Raw genomic sequence first — 16,894 nt, 5'->3', positions numbered from 1 at the left:
AGAATAGGTTTACATGCTTTAATGCTGAAAACACATCAGTTCTCTCATACTGTCCACTGCAACTCTGTCTGAAATGGTTTGTTTTAGCTCCAGTCTCTTTAAGGCCCCCTCCTGAATACTTAAGTCTCCTATTGGTCAGCACACATATGCCTGAGCCAGCACAGATAAGAACAACAAAGCAGCTGTGCTAAATCAATTGTTTTGCGCCAAACTAGACGCTAGTGGAGTGACATGGTGACGTAGTGTGATGACAAACATCTTATATAACATAAGATATTCCTTTATTGATCCCCCACGGGAGAAAACAAGAGTATAAGTCTCAAAAAATAGAGACAATGATAAAAAGCTATTGGAAAGAATAAAATAACAATTTGAATAAAAATGTATTAAAAAATATTTGAACAAGATCCATCCATCCATCCATTTTCATCCGCTTATCCGGGGCCGGGTCGCGGGGGCAGCTGCCTGAGCAGGGACACCCAGACCTCCCTCTCCCCGGATACTGCCTCCAGCTCTTCCGGGAGGACCCCAAGGCGTTCCCAGGCCAGCTGGGCGACATAGTCACACCAGCGTGTCCTGGGTCTTCCTCGGGGTCTCCTCCCGGAGGGACATGCCAGGAACACCTCCCGAGGGAGGCGTCCCGGGGGCATCCGAAACAGATGCCCGAGCCACCTCAGCTGGCTCCTCTCGATGTGGAGGAGCAGCGGCTCTACTCTGAGCTCCTCCCGGGTGACAGAGCTCTTCACCCTATCTCTAAGGGAGCGCCCTGCCACCCTGCGGAGGAAACTCATTTCGGCCGCTTGTATCCGGGATCTTATTCTTTCGGTCATGACCCAAAGTTCATGGCCATAGGTGAGGGTCGGAACGTAGATTGACTGGTAAATCGAGAGCTTCGCCTTTCGGCTCAGCTCTCTCTTCACCACGACGGACCGATACAAAGACCGCATTACTGCGGCCGCTGCACCGATCCGTCTGTCAATCTCACGCTCCATCCTTCCCTCACTCGTGAACAAGACCCCAAGATACTTAAACTCCTCCACTTGAGGCAGGAACTGTCCTCCCACCTGGAGGGAGCAGGCCACCTTTTTCCGGTCGAGAACCATGGCCTCGGATTTGGAGGTGCTGATTCTCATCCCAGCCGCTTCGCACTCGGCTGCAAACCGCCCCAGGACATGCTGGAGGTCCCGGCTCGAAGGAGCCAACAAGACCACATCATCCGCGAAAAGCAGAGATGAGATCCATTGGCTCCCGAACCAGATCCCCTCCGGCCCGTGGCTGCGCCTAGAAATTCTGTCCATAAAAGTAATGAACAGAACCGGTGACAAAGGGCAGCCCTGCCGGAGTCCAACATGTACTGGGAACAGGTCTGACTTACTGCCGGCAATGCGAACCAAGCTCCTGCTCCGGCAGTACAGGGACCGTACGGCCCTTAACAGAGGGCCCCCGACCCCGTACTCCCGGAGCACCCCCCACAGTATGCCACGAGGGACACGGTCGAATGCCTTCTCCAAGTCCACAAAACACATGTGGACTGGTTGGGCAAACTCCCATGAACCCTCGAGCACCCTGCGGAGGGTATAGAGCTGGTCCAGTGTTCCACGGCCAGGACGGAAACCGCATTGTTCCTCCTGGATCCGAGGTTCGACTATCGGCCGAATTCTCCTCTCCAGTACCCTAGAATAGACTTTCCCGGGGAGGCTGAGGAGTGTGATCCCCCGATAGTTGGAACACACCCTCCGGTCCCCCTTTTTAAATAGGGGGACCACCACCCCGGTCTGCCAGTCCAGAGGCACTGTCCCCGACTGCCACGCGATGCTGCAGAGACGTGTCAGCCAAGACAGCCCCACAACATCCAGAGACTTGAGGTACTCAGGGCGGATCTCATCCACCCCCGGTGCTTTGCCACTGAGGAGCTTACGGACTACCTCAGTGACTTCGGCTTGGGTGATGGATGGGTCAACCTCTGAGTCCCCAGCCTCTGCTTCCTCTATGGAAGGCGTGTCAGCGGGATTGAGGAGATCCTCGAAGTATTCCTTCCACCGCCCGACGATGTCCCCAGTCGAGGTCAACAGCTCCCCACCTCCACTGTAAACAGTGTTGGCGGAGGACTGCTTCCCCCTCCTGAGGCGCCGGATGGTTTGCCAGAATTTCTTCGAGGCCGACCGGTAGTCCTCCTCCATGGCCTCCCCGAACTCTTCCCAGACCCGAGTTTTTGCTTCCGAGACTGCCCGTGCTGCCGCACTCTTGGCCTGCCGGTACCCGTCAGCTGCCTCAGGAGTCCCCCGGGCCAGCCAGGCCCGGTAGGACTCCTTCTTCAGCTTGACAGCAACCCTTACTTCCGGGGTCCACCACCGGGTTCGGGGATTGCCGCCGCGACAGGCACCGGAGACCTTACGGCCACAGCTCCGGACAGCCGCGTCAACAATGGAGGTGGAGAACATGGTCCATTCGGACTCAATGTCCCCAGCCTCCCTCGGGATCTGGTCAAAGCTCTCCCGGAGGTGGGAGTTAAAGATCTCCCTGGCAGAGGGTTCTGCCAGACGTTCCCAGCAGACCCTCACGATACGTTTGGGTCTGCCAGGTCTGTCCAGCTTCCTCCCCCGCCAGCGGATCCAACTCACCACCAGGTGGTGATCAGTTGACAGCTCAGCCCCTCTCTTCACCCGAGTGTCCAAGACATACGGCCGGAGGTCAGATGACACGACCACAAAGTCGATCATTGATCTCCGGCCTAGGGTGTCCTGGTGCCACGTGCACATATGGACACCCTTATGCTTGAACATGGTGTTCGTTATGGACAAACTGTGACTAGCACAGAAGTCCAGTAACAAAGCACCACTCGGGTTCAGATCGGGGAGGCCGTTCCTCCCAATCACACCCCTCCAGGTAACACTGTCATCGCCCACGTGGGCGTTGAAGTCCCCCAGGAGAACGACGGAGTCCCCGGTTGGAGCACTCTCCAGTACCCCTCCCAGGGACTCCAAGAAGGCCGGGTACTCTGCACCGCTGTTCGGCCCATAAGCCGAGACAACGGTGAGAGCCCTATCCCCGACCCGAAGGCGCAGGGAAACGACCCTCTCGTTCACCGGGGAGAACTCCAACACATGGCGGCTGAGCTGGGGGGCTATAAGCAAGCCCACACCAGCTCGCCGCCTCTCGCCGCGGGCAACTCCAGAGTAGAAGAGAGTCCAGCCTCTCTCAAGGAGTTGGGTTCCAGAGCCCAGGCTGTGCGTGGAGGTGAGCCCGACTATTTCTAGCCGGTACCGCTCAACCTCCCGCACCAGCTCAGGCTCTTTCCCCCCCAGTGAGGTGACATTCCATGTCCCCATGGCTAGAGTCACCATCCGGGGATTGGGCCGCCGGGGCCCCCGCCCACGACCGCCACCCATATCCCTCTGCACCGGCCCCGTCTGAACCCTCCCGCGAGTGGTGAGCCCACGGGAGGGCGGGCCCACGTTGCTCGTTCGGGCTGCGCCCGGCCGGGTCCCGTGGGCAGAGACCCGGCCACCAGGCGCTCGCCTGCGAGCCCCAACCCCAGGCCTGGCTCCAGGGTGGGGCCCCGGTGACGCCGATCCGGGCGACGTGCACGTCCTTGGTCTTGTTTTATTCATCAGGGGCGAGTGAACCGATCTTAGTCTGACCCGTCACCTAGGACCTGTTTGCCTTGGGAGACCCTACCAGGGGCATTAAGCCCCGGACAACATAGCTCCTAGAATCATTCGGGTGCTCAAACCCCTCCACCACGATAAGGTGCCGGTTCAAGGAGGAACAAGATAAACATACTATATACAGTAACTGCCATTGTGTGTGCAGGACATGTGCAATATATAGTAAATGTGCAATATATAATAAATGAGGCGGGTTTACTGCCAAGGAGTTTCATGAGCAGTGTTTTCCGTGGGAGAGAGGAGTGTCTGTTGGTGTGGACTTGGACCTTTTTAACTTTCAAGATCTTTTACATGCAGAAGAACCTTTAAAACACTGCAGGAAAAGAAAAAAAAGAGGAAACCTCTGGACATATGCTCAGCTTGTTATTACCCTCATTACTTAACCCTATTATTAAACAAAGTCTTCCTGTTGGCCTTTTTGTTTCCACGATGCATAAAAAAATTAGGTCATGTCAGGCATGGTGTCTTCTCTTATTTTGCCACCAGAGGGCAGACATGGACCTTGTTGGTAAACGCCAGTGGAAACAGTCTGGTGCTCTTCATGTATCAGTATCAAAAATGTCATGATGGCTAAATAAAATCTTTTTATTTCTCCCCAGCTGTTCTCTGTGAATTCTTCACTGTCATATCAAACTGATGTCACCCACAGTAAAAAAACAAACAAAAGCAAAAAAACAAAAAACAAAAAACAAAAAGATACAGGAATTGCGTTTCCTTTCGTTTGTTGCAGCTTAAATCTTTTGGCTCATCAGCAGAACTGAAGGTTACACGGACACCACATCCACTGTTATTTGTAAGAAGAAGAAAAAAAAAAAAGAAAAGAAAAGAAAAACACCTGTAACATACATTTCCTGCAACAATAAACGACTCTCGTGAATACATCCCCCCTCGGCCACGCCCTTTTCAATAAACTTTATTGGCAGAAACGGGGCCTTTTCCGTGCTTTGGAACAGCGTTTTAAGTCGGACAGATGTGAATTTATTGGGGCCCGTCACTCTCCCCCTGACTCGCCCATTAGTTAAGTGACAGGACAGGGCCCCGGGCAAACCTGCACCGATACGTGTGATTACCTTAAAAGATCGCGCAATCTGTTCATATTTACGTAATGAGCCCGACATTTTTGCTGATTGATTAAACTACAGGGTGTAAATGTTTTAAGGGTGTCTCTGATTTACGATCCGGCAAAGCTAAAAAAAGAGGCCGATTTATTTGTCTAACTATGAAAATGGGAGTTTCTGGTAACCGCTCTGTGTCTGAGGGCCGCGCTGACATCTCAGGGGTGACTTGAGTGATTCAATGGACAGTGAAACGTCTTTATGGAAAGACACGGGCTCACTATGCATTATTGGTTTAAAAAAGACAAGAGGTAAAGGGGAGGCCGTCAGCACTTTTTGTGTCGGGCTGGGCTGTCGAGAAAACTGACAGCATTTATCAGCAATAACTGTTATTTACGCGGGGGGGATTTTTTAATCAACGTGACTGGTGTATTCAGATTAAATTAGAAGAGAAACAGAATCAATGACCTCCATATATTGCTCCCCTGCCTTATCAATTAGCTGTGATTTTTTGTACTGTGTCAGAGGAGGGCCGGTGTCATAAAGCGGGCCAGATGGCATTCGTCACGGCGGCTGACAAGTCACACAACTAAATGAGCTCCTATTGATTCGCATGATTTTTCATCAGGCAAATTAAAAGCCGCAGTTAAGATCGAGGTTCAGTCTGCTGCCTGCTTGTTATGAATTCTGTCCTCGCCCATTATATCAAGTCTGAAAAGTTCAATGAAAAATCCTTTAAGTCCTTCATGTGAGAGTGTTAAAGAGCCTTAATCTGGTGAACAGGGCGGTGTTGTTTGGTTTCCTAAAACCCGGAAATCAGTTCCCTCGTCTGTGAGGGTTTTGAATTATTTTTGGTTATAAATGCCTGAAATACGGTCTGTGTTCACCACAGGCCCAAGATATTTAGGCTACATGTTTTGTTCTATGACATTAAATACATTGTTAATTGTCCCACAATTTCACTATAAAGCGCTTACGTGTGTTAAAAATGGCTGTTGCTAACAAGTGGCTAAATGAAACTACAGACGTCACAGACGTTATATTTTAGTTAGACTTTAGTTAGACTTTAGTTACAAACTTTACTAACTCTAACTTTTAAACCTGTAGATTGATGAGTTTATAGAAAAACCTGTATGGTAAATGTGTTCGTAAGACGCTTAGTGGTGGTGACGTTCAAATAATGCGACCGCCATGTAGCTTAGCTTTTTACTTCTAGCGATTTAATTTGTGCTTTGAAAATTCACAAAAGTGGCGTTCATCTGTGAAGATTATCTCGCTGACGCTGAACAAAACGTGCAGGAATCAGTCAAGTCATAACTTAATATATTTTTATTATTAAGGTGGAAGTCATAAAAACAGTAATCTTTCAGTGCAGTCTCAAAAACAAAATTTTAGCGGTAATATTTTACTGTGTAATAGCACATTCACATAACATGTTTATTAGGCTAACTTACTTTTGCACTGTTTCAAAACTTGTAAACGTGACACCACTGGATATCAAGGCGCTTTCTAACCGCGTATGTGGCATCAAAAGATGGATGTTTTATCATGGGAAGTCGATTTGTGTGGCAACAAAGCTGCGTGTTTTTAAGGATACCTGGAACATCTACAGCCCTGTGTGTGGTGACGTACAGGTAGCTATTTAGAGGTAAAACTGAGAAGTGTTTTCCTGGCACAAACTAGGTGGTTTTTGAGCTTAAACCAACTGTTTTGTAACGGGAAATAAATATCATATTTTGCCTTCAGTTAACTTTTGCGATGAAGCTCATTGCCATGGTTAGCCAGAAGTGCGACCACACCCACAGATACTAAGCCCTAATGTGTGTGAGGTGTGTAAGAGGGGGAACCCATTTTTAAAAACTTAAAAACATTGTTTTGCATTTTTAATTACTGCAAGTGTTTTCAATGCATATTAATATATGAATTTCAAATGAAATGTTTTCACTGATTGAAGGGGTCAAGTCTCTGCCCCTCACTTTCTAGCAGAAAGGGTTCTGCTAGAAAGTCAGTGGATTTTAGCCTATTTGATGAAATAGTGAATAATTACCTAGATAATCGTTGATATTCTTGGAAAACATTTCTGAAAAAGTATTTCTTTTCTCCACTTTATAATTTTTGAGTTGAACACACGATTAAGCTTCTTGCATCAGTCTTTAACAGCCTTATTTCCGATCCTTGCACAGCCTGCTTTGGTTTCTTTTTTTCACAGGAGGGGGCTGGTGTCTGTCCACCCAGATAAGAATGCATTTGATCACTATATAAACATGTGACTGTGGTCTGAGAGGGGGCTAAATGACACCACGCTGCATGTCCTCCAATCTTCTCTTTAATCACAACCCTTACATGGCCGCCCAATAAAAACGCCCCGCCGCAGTTACACACACTCATCACGCCGTTGCTCCTGGAAATTAAATTGGGCCTGTGTGACATCACCATCAGGCTTTTGATTGCTTTACTTCCTCTTCATTAACTTAATTATTTGGCTATCAGTAAACCCCACTGAGTAATTAATATCTGAGAGCCTTTGCAATAAATTAAAACAGTTCACTGAGAATTACTTTTGATGTGATACAGCAGACAGAGTGCAGTGGCTGTGGAAGAACAGGATGGAGAGGAAGAAGAAGAAGAAGATGTGAAGGAACACACTTTTTTGTCCTTTAATGCCAGGCTGTTCATGAAAACTTGGACCTTTTTCCCATTAGTGAAGTTTTCATGAGCCTTTGTGGTATTTCTTTTCTTTTGGCATGAAAATGTGTTCATGCAATCAAGTTCCAGAGGAGATGAACACGACTGATTTTGTTGATCCTCTGAGCTTCCTTCTTGTGCCACCAGCAGGTTGACACTTGTGGGTCTGTGCCAAGTAATTAGAAATCCCTGTTCCCCTCCAGGACAAATTGTTATCTAGCTGGTGATCCCCTCTTTGAGCTCCATCAGACAAAAATGTCTTCTTCTTTTGTTTTTGGCTGAATTCCAACAAAACAAATGACCTTCACTTTGTTTATAGTGCTAATTAGCTGATGTTAGCATGCCAAAATGCTAAACTAAGTTAGAGAACATGGTAAACCTTACACCTGCTGAGCTTTAGCATGTTAGCTTTTTCACTGTGAGCAGGTTAGAAAATTGGAATTAGTGTTTAGCTTAACACACCGCTGTGTGCAGACTCTTTCGCTACGTTCAACATTGCATTCTTTTTCGTTTTACTTTCAGCAGCTACACACTGCAGCTGCCCTCAGAAACGACGTACTTTTTATAATGCCTTTACTTGGCCTGTCTTGCTAATACATCCATCCGTCTGTAGCTTGAAATTTGCAACATAACTGAGCTGTCATCTCTCTCGTCCACTTTAGTCGATCTGACGAATCTTCTGCTGCACAGAGATCTGAGGGTCAGACTAGCCAGAAGGAAATGCCTGCTTACATAATTGCCAGATGCGACCGGATGCAGTTCAACGTCCTGGTATTTTTTGACATACTGCAACTATGTGATAGAGAGTGGCAGTGATGACATATTTTTGTTCCTACACTCTTCAAAACTGCTGCCATCACTCCAACACTGAAAAAACCTGGTGCTGACCCTAATAATTATATTAATCTTCGTCCCATCTCTAATCTACCTTTCCTCTCCAAAATCCTTGAAAAAACTGTTGCTTCACAAATTCACTGTCATCTAACCCTTAACAACCTGTACGAACAATTCCAGCCTGGTTTCCGCCCCCTCCATAGCACAGAATCTGCACTGATCAAAATCACAAACGACCTCCTCCTGGCCGCCGACTCTGGTCTTCTCACTAATCTCATCCTCCGTGATCTGAGTGCGGCCTTCGACACCATCTCTCACACTATCCTCCTTAATAGATTAATCTCCATTGGTATTTCACACACGGCCCTTGACTGGTTTAAATCCTACCTTTCAGGCCGCACTCAGTTCATCCAACTCCAATCTTTCAGTTCCCACCCGTCTCCCGTCACCACTGGTGTGCCCCAGGGCTCTGTCCTCGGGCCCCTTCTCTTCATCATCTACCTCCTTCCCCTTGGCAACACCCAGCTGTACCTCTCCAGCAAACCCAGTTCCACTCTCGCACCTTCCTCCCTTACTGACTGCTTCACTGAACTCAAATCATGGTTCTCCTCCAACTTCCTCAAACTAAACAGTGATAAAACGGAATTTCTCCTCATTGGTACTAAATCAACCCTTTCAAAAGCTGACAGTTTTTCCCTCACCATTGACCATTACTCTGTCTCCCCCTCCCTTCAGGTCAAGAGTCTGGGTGTCCTCCTTGATAGCACATTATCCTTCCAATTGCATATCAATAACATCACCCAGTCTGCCTATTTCCATCTACGCAACATCAACCGCCTCGGCCCCTCCTTCTTTCCCCACTCCACTGCCATTCTTGTACACAGCCTTGTCACCTCCCGCATTGATTACTGTAACTCCCCTCTCTTTGGTCTACCTCACAAATACCTACATAAACTTCAAATGGTTCAGAACTCTGCAGCTTGGATCATCACCAGAACCCCCTCCATTCACCACATTACCCCTGTTATGTAGTAACTCCACTGGCTCCCGGTCAAACTCCGTATAGACTTCAAAATCCTGTTTACATTCAACGCCCTCCATAACCTTTCCCCTCTCTCCCCCTCTTCAAATCAAGACTTAAAACTCACCTTTTTAGAATTGCATACCCCACTTAATTGTCCACATAGTCCTACTCTGTTTAACTCTGGTACTGTACTGTCTGTTTTTTTGTTGTTGTTTTATTTCTCTATTTTTCTTTTACTGTTTCTTTTTAAATATGTATTGTACGGTGTTCCTCGAGTGCCCAGAGAGACACCTTTAAATAAAATGTATTATTATTATCATCATTATTATTATTATATTATTTTGTAGGCTAGACCAGAAGTTAGCATCATCCTGGGTGCCTCATCAAAATGCCTGTGGGATTTTTATCATTGTAATTTGGATTGTTGCATAAAATAAGGTCGGTAGCAAACACAGCACCACTTTTATGAGTTTTGAATTGAAATTAAATTGGCAGAAGTAAGAAGCTAATGTTAAACTCAGGTTATAAGCAATGTACATTGCCGCTCCAACGTCATCGCCTGTAAGCACTCAACTCTACATACTTTACTATAAACAAATCAATCTACGAGTTGAAAAGTTACAGTTAGAAAAGATTGCAGCCAAAGTCTGCCTGAAGAGACGGACGGGCAAGTAGATGATTCTCCGTGTTAGGCATGCTACCGTTTATCGTCTGTGATGACGTCTGTAGTCTCATTTAGCCACTTGGATTAGCAAGGGCTTCGTGTAGGGTATTTACTGATGTATTCTATGTCATGGAACAAAACGTGAACATCTGTTCAGAGTATGTTAATGGTTGGGCGGCCCGGTATCCAAGTTGGTAGAGCGTACTCCTCACGTCCAGTTGCCGTGTCCTCGCTGCAGAAACCCAGGGTTCCAATCTGACCTGTGCCCTTTCCTGCATGTCGTTCCCTCCCTCCCTCTATCACACCCCTGTCAATTCTACAGTTGTCTTTGGAACTTCTGTGTCATGTTGGAGGCGGGTTTCTTCTTTATGTTTGTGGACTCCATTTCGACACTAACGTTAGCTATTGTAGTGGAGAGAGGCACTGAGACGAGGCGATTGAGAACATGCATAACGACACATTCTTGTGAAAACATTTGTTTTCTGTTGCAGGAAATCCGACCCGGGTCCTTCACAAAGAGATCCAAAGTTAAACAAAAGGTGATTAATACATTTACAATTCTACATTGTTTCATAGAGCCCCTTTAACCACTATTTCAGGCATTCAACCAAGAGCCAACTGACTCCGGTGAGGGAACCGTAAGTGCTGCTAAATCTTTTCCCTGGCATACTAAATTGTGTTCTTTTTTTCTTCATCTTAAATTAAAACAAACACTTCAAGAACAGCACGACGACTTCCCCGAGGACAGTTGATACTGATCCGATCGCTCTTGCGATCGCTGTTTTATTAATGCATTTATTAACATTTGATGGGGCAAACCAATTAGGAACTTCGATCAAAACACGGCTCATTTTTCAGCTCTTCTTTATTTCCTCAAAGCTGTATTTGTTTTTAATTTCACAGTTACACCACAAACAAGTTTCAGATAAATACATGTATGATTCATCTTTGCAATCATTCAAATAAATTAGGTTCATTTACATGTAAGTGACAAGAACAAATTCGTAAACATCGTCGAGAACAAAAACAAAAAAAAAACATGGTTATTCACAGAAATGACGGCCAAAAGTAAATGAGGATGTTCTCACCAGCGTTTGACATGTTTTTGTCTTCATGGTGCAGGGGAGGCTGCACCCTCTGTACATTCTCACGCTGTCTGAAACGCACCACAGTCCACTTGTCCTTCATTCATGGTATGTGTTCACTGGGTGGAGTTCCAGCTGTCAGCGGATGGAGCAAAGACAAAGTGACCGGAAGGTGATTTGGCAGATGCTCGTGAAAACAGCTACATTTTTTAGGGGTGAAATGAGCAATCTTCTTTTCGGCATGCTACGAAATGTACAGTACTTAGAGATGAGATTATTCAGAGATGGTTTACACAGTATATTTGTGTCATGATCCTGCGAGCGTGTGAATGATTAGTGATTCCAACAAATGTCTTGATCGGAACACATAAACGTTCACAGAGCAGACGAGACAAAGATCTTCTCTGGTGAACTCAAACACAGACGTGTCCCAGTGAAATTGTCTCTGTAATGTCTCTGCGTGTCTCTTCACAGTCCTGCCCCGATCTTCCTGTCACCTCCTCCCACCTGCACCCCCTCCAGCTCATCATCAGAGAAAGGGCTGTGGGGATTGTAGCCAATGTCGGTGCCACGCTGCAAGAAGTCTGTGGGTTGTGGCATCCCAACAGGAAAACCGTGCCTTGCTTCCTCCTCTTCTTCCTCGTCCTCCTCCTCCTCCTCCTCCTCCTCGTCCTCCTCTACCTCCTCCTCTCCGTCCTCCAAATCAAGATCAATCCCTCCGTCATCTTGATTCGCGGCTCGTCTGCCCTCGTCGGGTTTGTTGGTGGCTGTCTTTCCCCCGCTGCGTAGTCGCTGTGTCTCAGACTGGGCCGAGGCGGTGGCCTGCTCCTTCGCTTTCCGGCTACGTTTCCACTTCATCCTCCGATTTTGGAACCAGATCTTGACCTGTGGAGAGATGACAGAGTAAATAAAAGGTTATCAGAAGATAAGTATAATCTAGAGTTCGCTGAACAGATTTGAAAACATGTTTTTATTATTACATCTATCATTTGCAGCTCGAGAACAGAAGTCACTCTTTGTATCCTAAAAAAATGCCAGTTCTGGATGAGGGATCCCTCTTCAGCCGAAGCTGTTCTGATTGTAAAACCCTCTCAGATTCTCTAAATAAACTTGACTGGACTGATGCTGTATAAAAAGAGAAATCTGACGACCTCAATATTACATTTTCTCAACAATGAAAAAGCAAATAACTTACTTTAAAAGTCAAATCAGTGTCAAGAAATAGTGAAATACCTCTAACACAACAATAGAAAATATTTGTAATTCAGACAAAATGTGTGTTCCTCTTTGAATTTGCACTTTGCAGATTTGGAAAAGAAATTTAAAATCAGTAAGGGAAATATCTATAAAATGAATAAGGTAATAATTAAAACTCAGACACCTATTTATTTCTTTCTTTAACTGAATAAACAAGCCGTCCTCGGAGTGTAATTAGGTACCCAGAATGATGTTTAAAGAGAGACGGAGCTTCCTGCAAATATAAAATTTAAACAAATGAAACTGATATCCTTTTGATGACATTTTGTTTATTCGTTCAGGTGTGAAAATTAATGAATGCACTATTTATTTTTCTTTTGGGCAAAATTTTATTCCCAAAACTACGTAGTGTACCTTTAAACACTGGAAAAAACAACAACTATAAATTCTGTGGTTTGTGGTGAGTTTTTAAATACATCACCATCTATGATCAAATATACTGTAATTATAACTATAACATTACGAGAGTTAGAAAGGAATAAACCACGGATGAATAAACAATCTGACACACGCAGAGCATTGAAGTCCGGCTTCTGTTCTTTGTGAGGTAAACTCAGCAGTTGTGCGATGTGCTCCTCTACACAACCTGTTTCATTTCATATAACATGTTGACCCCTCTTGTTAAATCTGTTGATGAGATGATTTTAAGCAGCCGCATTTTGTTGAGAAATCTATCAGTTTCAAACCAGGTACGATGAAGTTTCCCAGAATTAAAAGATATTCAAAGAATTTATATTTTAATGGCTCCCTACTGACTGATTGTTATTTATATGGTTTATACAGCTCATGTTCTTTTTAAAGTTGCCGTTTATGTTGTTTTTTTGGTTTTAAATCTTTTACAAAACAGTATAAAAAGAAACAATATTCATGATGTTATCATCACATTTGTGTTATTTGTCCTTTGTGTTAATTGCTGCATGTCTTGAGACTGTCGAAAAAGAGATTTTTGATGACATTCAGACTTTCTAAATAAAAAATACAGAAGTGTGTTACCTACAGGAGTCATCTGAGAAATGTGCCTGCTTTCATTCACTTTAGTATGAGTCTGATAAATATCTTATTATCCTTTGGGATGACTGTGCTGTGCTGGTTTGGAGTATGTTGGGTTCTCCCCTCGTTCTTATTTCTGTGAATGTTTCCCTTGAAATGAAGCCGCTGGCTCGCGCAGTGGACCCGTTTCTCACTTACCTGTGTTTCAGTCAGCATGAGTGAGGTGGCCACTTCGAAGCGTTTGGGTCTGGACAGGTACTTGTTGAGTTTGAACTGGTTCTCCAGCTCCAGCAGCTGCTGGCTGGTGAAGGCGGTGCGGGGCCTCCGGCACTTCCCCAACAGACCAGACTGAGGGCCCGCTGGAGGAGGAACAGAAGAGTGATCAGTCTTTGGCTTCATGGTTTGACAACTTATTTCTTATTTGACACTGGCCAATAAATCCTTATGAATTCACTTGGTTTTTAGAGGAGTTTTTATCCTCAACACATAATAATCCAAGTTATTTTGAAACATCTGGCCATAAGAGAAGATTCAGGTCTTAAATGAGTCTGAAATATTTGGCCAATAACTGCCACTGTAGACTTATTTATATTATACCAAGGACATAGGAAGTTCAGTGTAATGTTGTGGGTGGGAACAGGCACACATATGCCCGCACTCTGTGGCCATCATTAACTGTAATAGCTTTACTCCGGTTTATTGTTGACGGGGGGACGCGGCAGAAGTGGGCGCAGAGGCCATAAAAACACAGGCATGCCATTAACTTAATGAAAATTCAATGAAGGCTTTTGGGATTTTATTGATGAACTACAGGACGTTTTAGGTGTTTGTTTATAGTTTCTTCATCACACAAAGACAATTTTCATCGGGTTGGCGTTTATGGAGGAATAAATGGGCCAAAATTAAAATATGACAGCAGTAAAACGAGGCTGACCGGGACGATACGTGGCTGTTACTGACACAAAATATACGAACATCTCCTGCTTTTTACCGGGAGTGAGATAATATACAGAGAGTGCTGGAAAACCTTCTTTGAAAAATAGGCTGTAAATCACAATTAATGTGTATTATGTATTTTCCTGTTTTTTGAATTGTATTGGTCTTTTTTAAAACAGACGGACAAATCTTCTGATATAATTTGAATACTAAATCAGTTGGTATTACGTTGATTATTCTGACAGTGAAACAAAAAAAAAACAAAAAACAAAACCCAAAACAACGAGAAAGAGCTTCTGACATCAAATGATTAATCCGGCATATTGTAGCTAATGTTAAAAGGGGCCTAATAATAATAATAACAATAATAATAATAATAATAATAATAATAATCTTGTTCTGTCGAAACATTGCTGAGATTTATTTGACAATCAGTTGGTGTTCAATGAGTTTATGACAGCTCGGCGGTTCTTCAGAGGTGAACCCGCCTCATTAAATCTTATCCTTCCTGCTGAACTGATAACAGAAAACGGTTCATAACTGACACACTTTTTCTGTCTCTGAAGAATTCAAAAACACACATTTCGCACCTGTCTATCGTGCCTGATGGGCCCTATAAACACTCCTATCTATTTATACTCACAACTGTAATCTGGTAGTCGCGGCATCATGATCCCAGCGCGGATCCAGTGCTCCAGGGGCAGAGACCCCGCCATGGCGGCCGCCTTCAGGTGCTCTGGGTAGGTCTGTGTTAGATGTGTGAAGCCCGTGTACGCGAACGCGGGGTGCTGGCCACCCAACGCTGACAGCGGGTACATGGGTGCGGGATACATGCCGGGAATAGAAGCGAGTCCTGGATGCGGGAGATTGAGGATACCCGGTTTGGGGATTAGTCCGGTCTGAAGTTGCACGGCCCGCGGGGACGGGGTGTCCGCACGGCGGCAGGAGACCGGGCTGCCCGCGGGGCTGTCGCTGCTCAGACCCGGGGAGAGGTCTCGGCTCACCCGGTTGGTCTCATCTGCGAGCAGGGCGTCAATTCTGAAGTTTCTCGATTTCTCCATGACGGCTTCGCTGAAGGGGGGACTGCGGAGTAAACGCGTAAAGTTTTGGCGGGTGCGCACCTGTGCCGTGCGTCAGCGCGCAGGAGCCTCTTCCACTCACGAACTCATGTGCTCTCCTTCTTCTCAGGAAAAAAACTCAGACTGGACGGATAAGTTATAAATAAACGTAAGACATTTCTCAGCTTGTATCTTACTGACTAAGATTATTGACTACTTTTTAAAATAAGCTTTTTAAATTACCGCTTGCACGCGCGCCTCTCCATCTATTTCCTAGAAAAGTCACGCTGCAACATCGCGTCCGTCCTGATCTTCTACACCAACTTCAGACAAACAGAGGTGTGTGTGTCTCACTCCATCAGCACGTCCTCCTCCACCCCTGCAAGGCCGGTGCGAGCGGGGATTGGCTGGAGTCTGAGCTGCTCTGACGGGCCTCTAATCAGCTAATTACTCGCTCGTTTCTCCCCCCAGAAAGCATTCAGAGTGAGGTAATGTCCAACCCCTGTCCCGCCTGCGAACACCTTCAACTGCATCAAAAGCGCGGAGGTACATTAGAAGATTAGCCAATTGTATTCCCAGTATCTATCTTACTGCCAGCTCCTCGTACCCGCCATGATTTCGGCTTCCACATTGCCATAAACAAAGTTATATATTTACACCAGACTAATGATCAGTGCGGCGAACATCCTCCGCACCTTACACACGGATACTGGCTGTTTTTTCCCCAGCAGTCTTAAGGTTATTGGATGCCTGATCGGTGTCCACTCCACTCCAGTATTTAAATCATTAATATTAACGGCTTGCTTGATTCTCATACTAAGGCCACAGCGATGCTATTAAACTTTACGATCAAGAACTGCACACAAACCGTATAAAAAGTGTAATGGCTTGGCAGAAGAGGCTATAAGTTAATTGGCCTTCTGCTTAAGGTGAACCAATGTCGGTTTAGGGCCAGAGGAGGCTGAGGAGAGGTCTGATGGTCAGCTGATCAAGTGAGAAGAGGCCACATCACCAGCAAAAGTGAAACCTTGAGGAAATAACAACAACAAAAATTAAATAGAATAACAAAAAGGCTATAATAAAGTACAAACCCCTGGTTTTAATTGTGCTGCAGGTAATTTAAATTAAGACAATGCTGAGACTTTTAATCAAACCATTTTATACTGAAAATGCTCAAGATCTGAGAGTAAACTTAATTAACACAAATTGTCTTTTTATTTTATTTTATAAATGCAACCTTTCGGTCAAAGATTCAAAACGTTTTTCAAAATAAACTTATCCCTGATCCCCCAAACAACCAAAGTCCCCCCCAAAATGAAAACCTGTATAAACCAATAACACAGTTTTTCATTCTAAAAGGTTTATTTCGCCTATATTTCCTCTACATTTTACCACAGTACTAAATATTTTATTTATTCAGTAATTTACTTATTTGTTTGCCTAAAACTGATCTCTTTTTAAATGCTGAATAATCCTTGAAGCCTATACTCCTCATATAAAGCCCACAGTTTAAGTTGTAGGATGCAAAACACATTTAAATAGCAGAGGAGATGAGCTCAGTGTCCTGAGGCCCTGCACATCACCCTCTGTTGCAGACTGAGTTGTGGTGTCCATCAGACAACAGAGCTACAACAGCGT

General features: G+C 45.2%; 1 protein-coding gene across 1 annotated transcript; it reads right to left on the bottom strand.

The window, feature by feature from the left end:
* Positions 1–10,992: 10,992 nt before the first annotated feature.
* mnx2b (motor neuron and pancreas homeobox 2b) lies at positions 10,993–16,016 on the bottom strand. Its single transcript, XM_030413803.1, has 3 exons — positions 14,842–16,016; positions 13,461–13,621; positions 10,993–11,900 (listed from the first exon to the last, which is right to left on the bottom strand). Exons 1-3 carry the CDS (start codon positions 15,257–15,259, stop codon positions 11,484–11,486), a joined length of 996 nt encoding a protein of 331 aa, XP_030269663.1. The 5' UTR covers positions 15,260–16,016; the 3' UTR covers positions 10,993–11,483.
* Between the last annotated feature and the right edge of the window lie 878 nt (positions 16,017–16,894).

This window comes from Sparus aurata, chromosome 4 (genome assembly GCF_900880675.1).
Source record: "Sparus aurata chromosome 4, fSpaAur1.1, whole genome shotgun sequence".
Taxonomy (NCBI): domain Eukaryota; kingdom Metazoa; phylum Chordata; class Actinopteri; order Spariformes; family Sparidae; genus Sparus; species Sparus aurata.
Note: the sequence above shows the minus strand (reverse complement) of the source record. Positions and strands in the feature narration are given on the sequence as shown.

Coding starts and splice junctions, on each gene's coding strand:
- mnx2b (XM_030413803.1), bottom strand. CDS start 15,259: ATGGAGAAATCGAGAAACTTCAGAATTGACGCCCTGCTCGCAGATGAG. Junction 13,622..14,841: donor GCGACTACCAGATTACAGTT/GTGAGTATAAAT, acceptor TTCCTCCTCCAG/CGGGCCCTCAGTCTGGTCTG. Junction 11,901..13,460: donor TCATGCTGACTGAAACACAG/GTAAGTGAGAAA, acceptor ATCTCTCCACAG/GTCAAGATCTGGTTCCAAAA.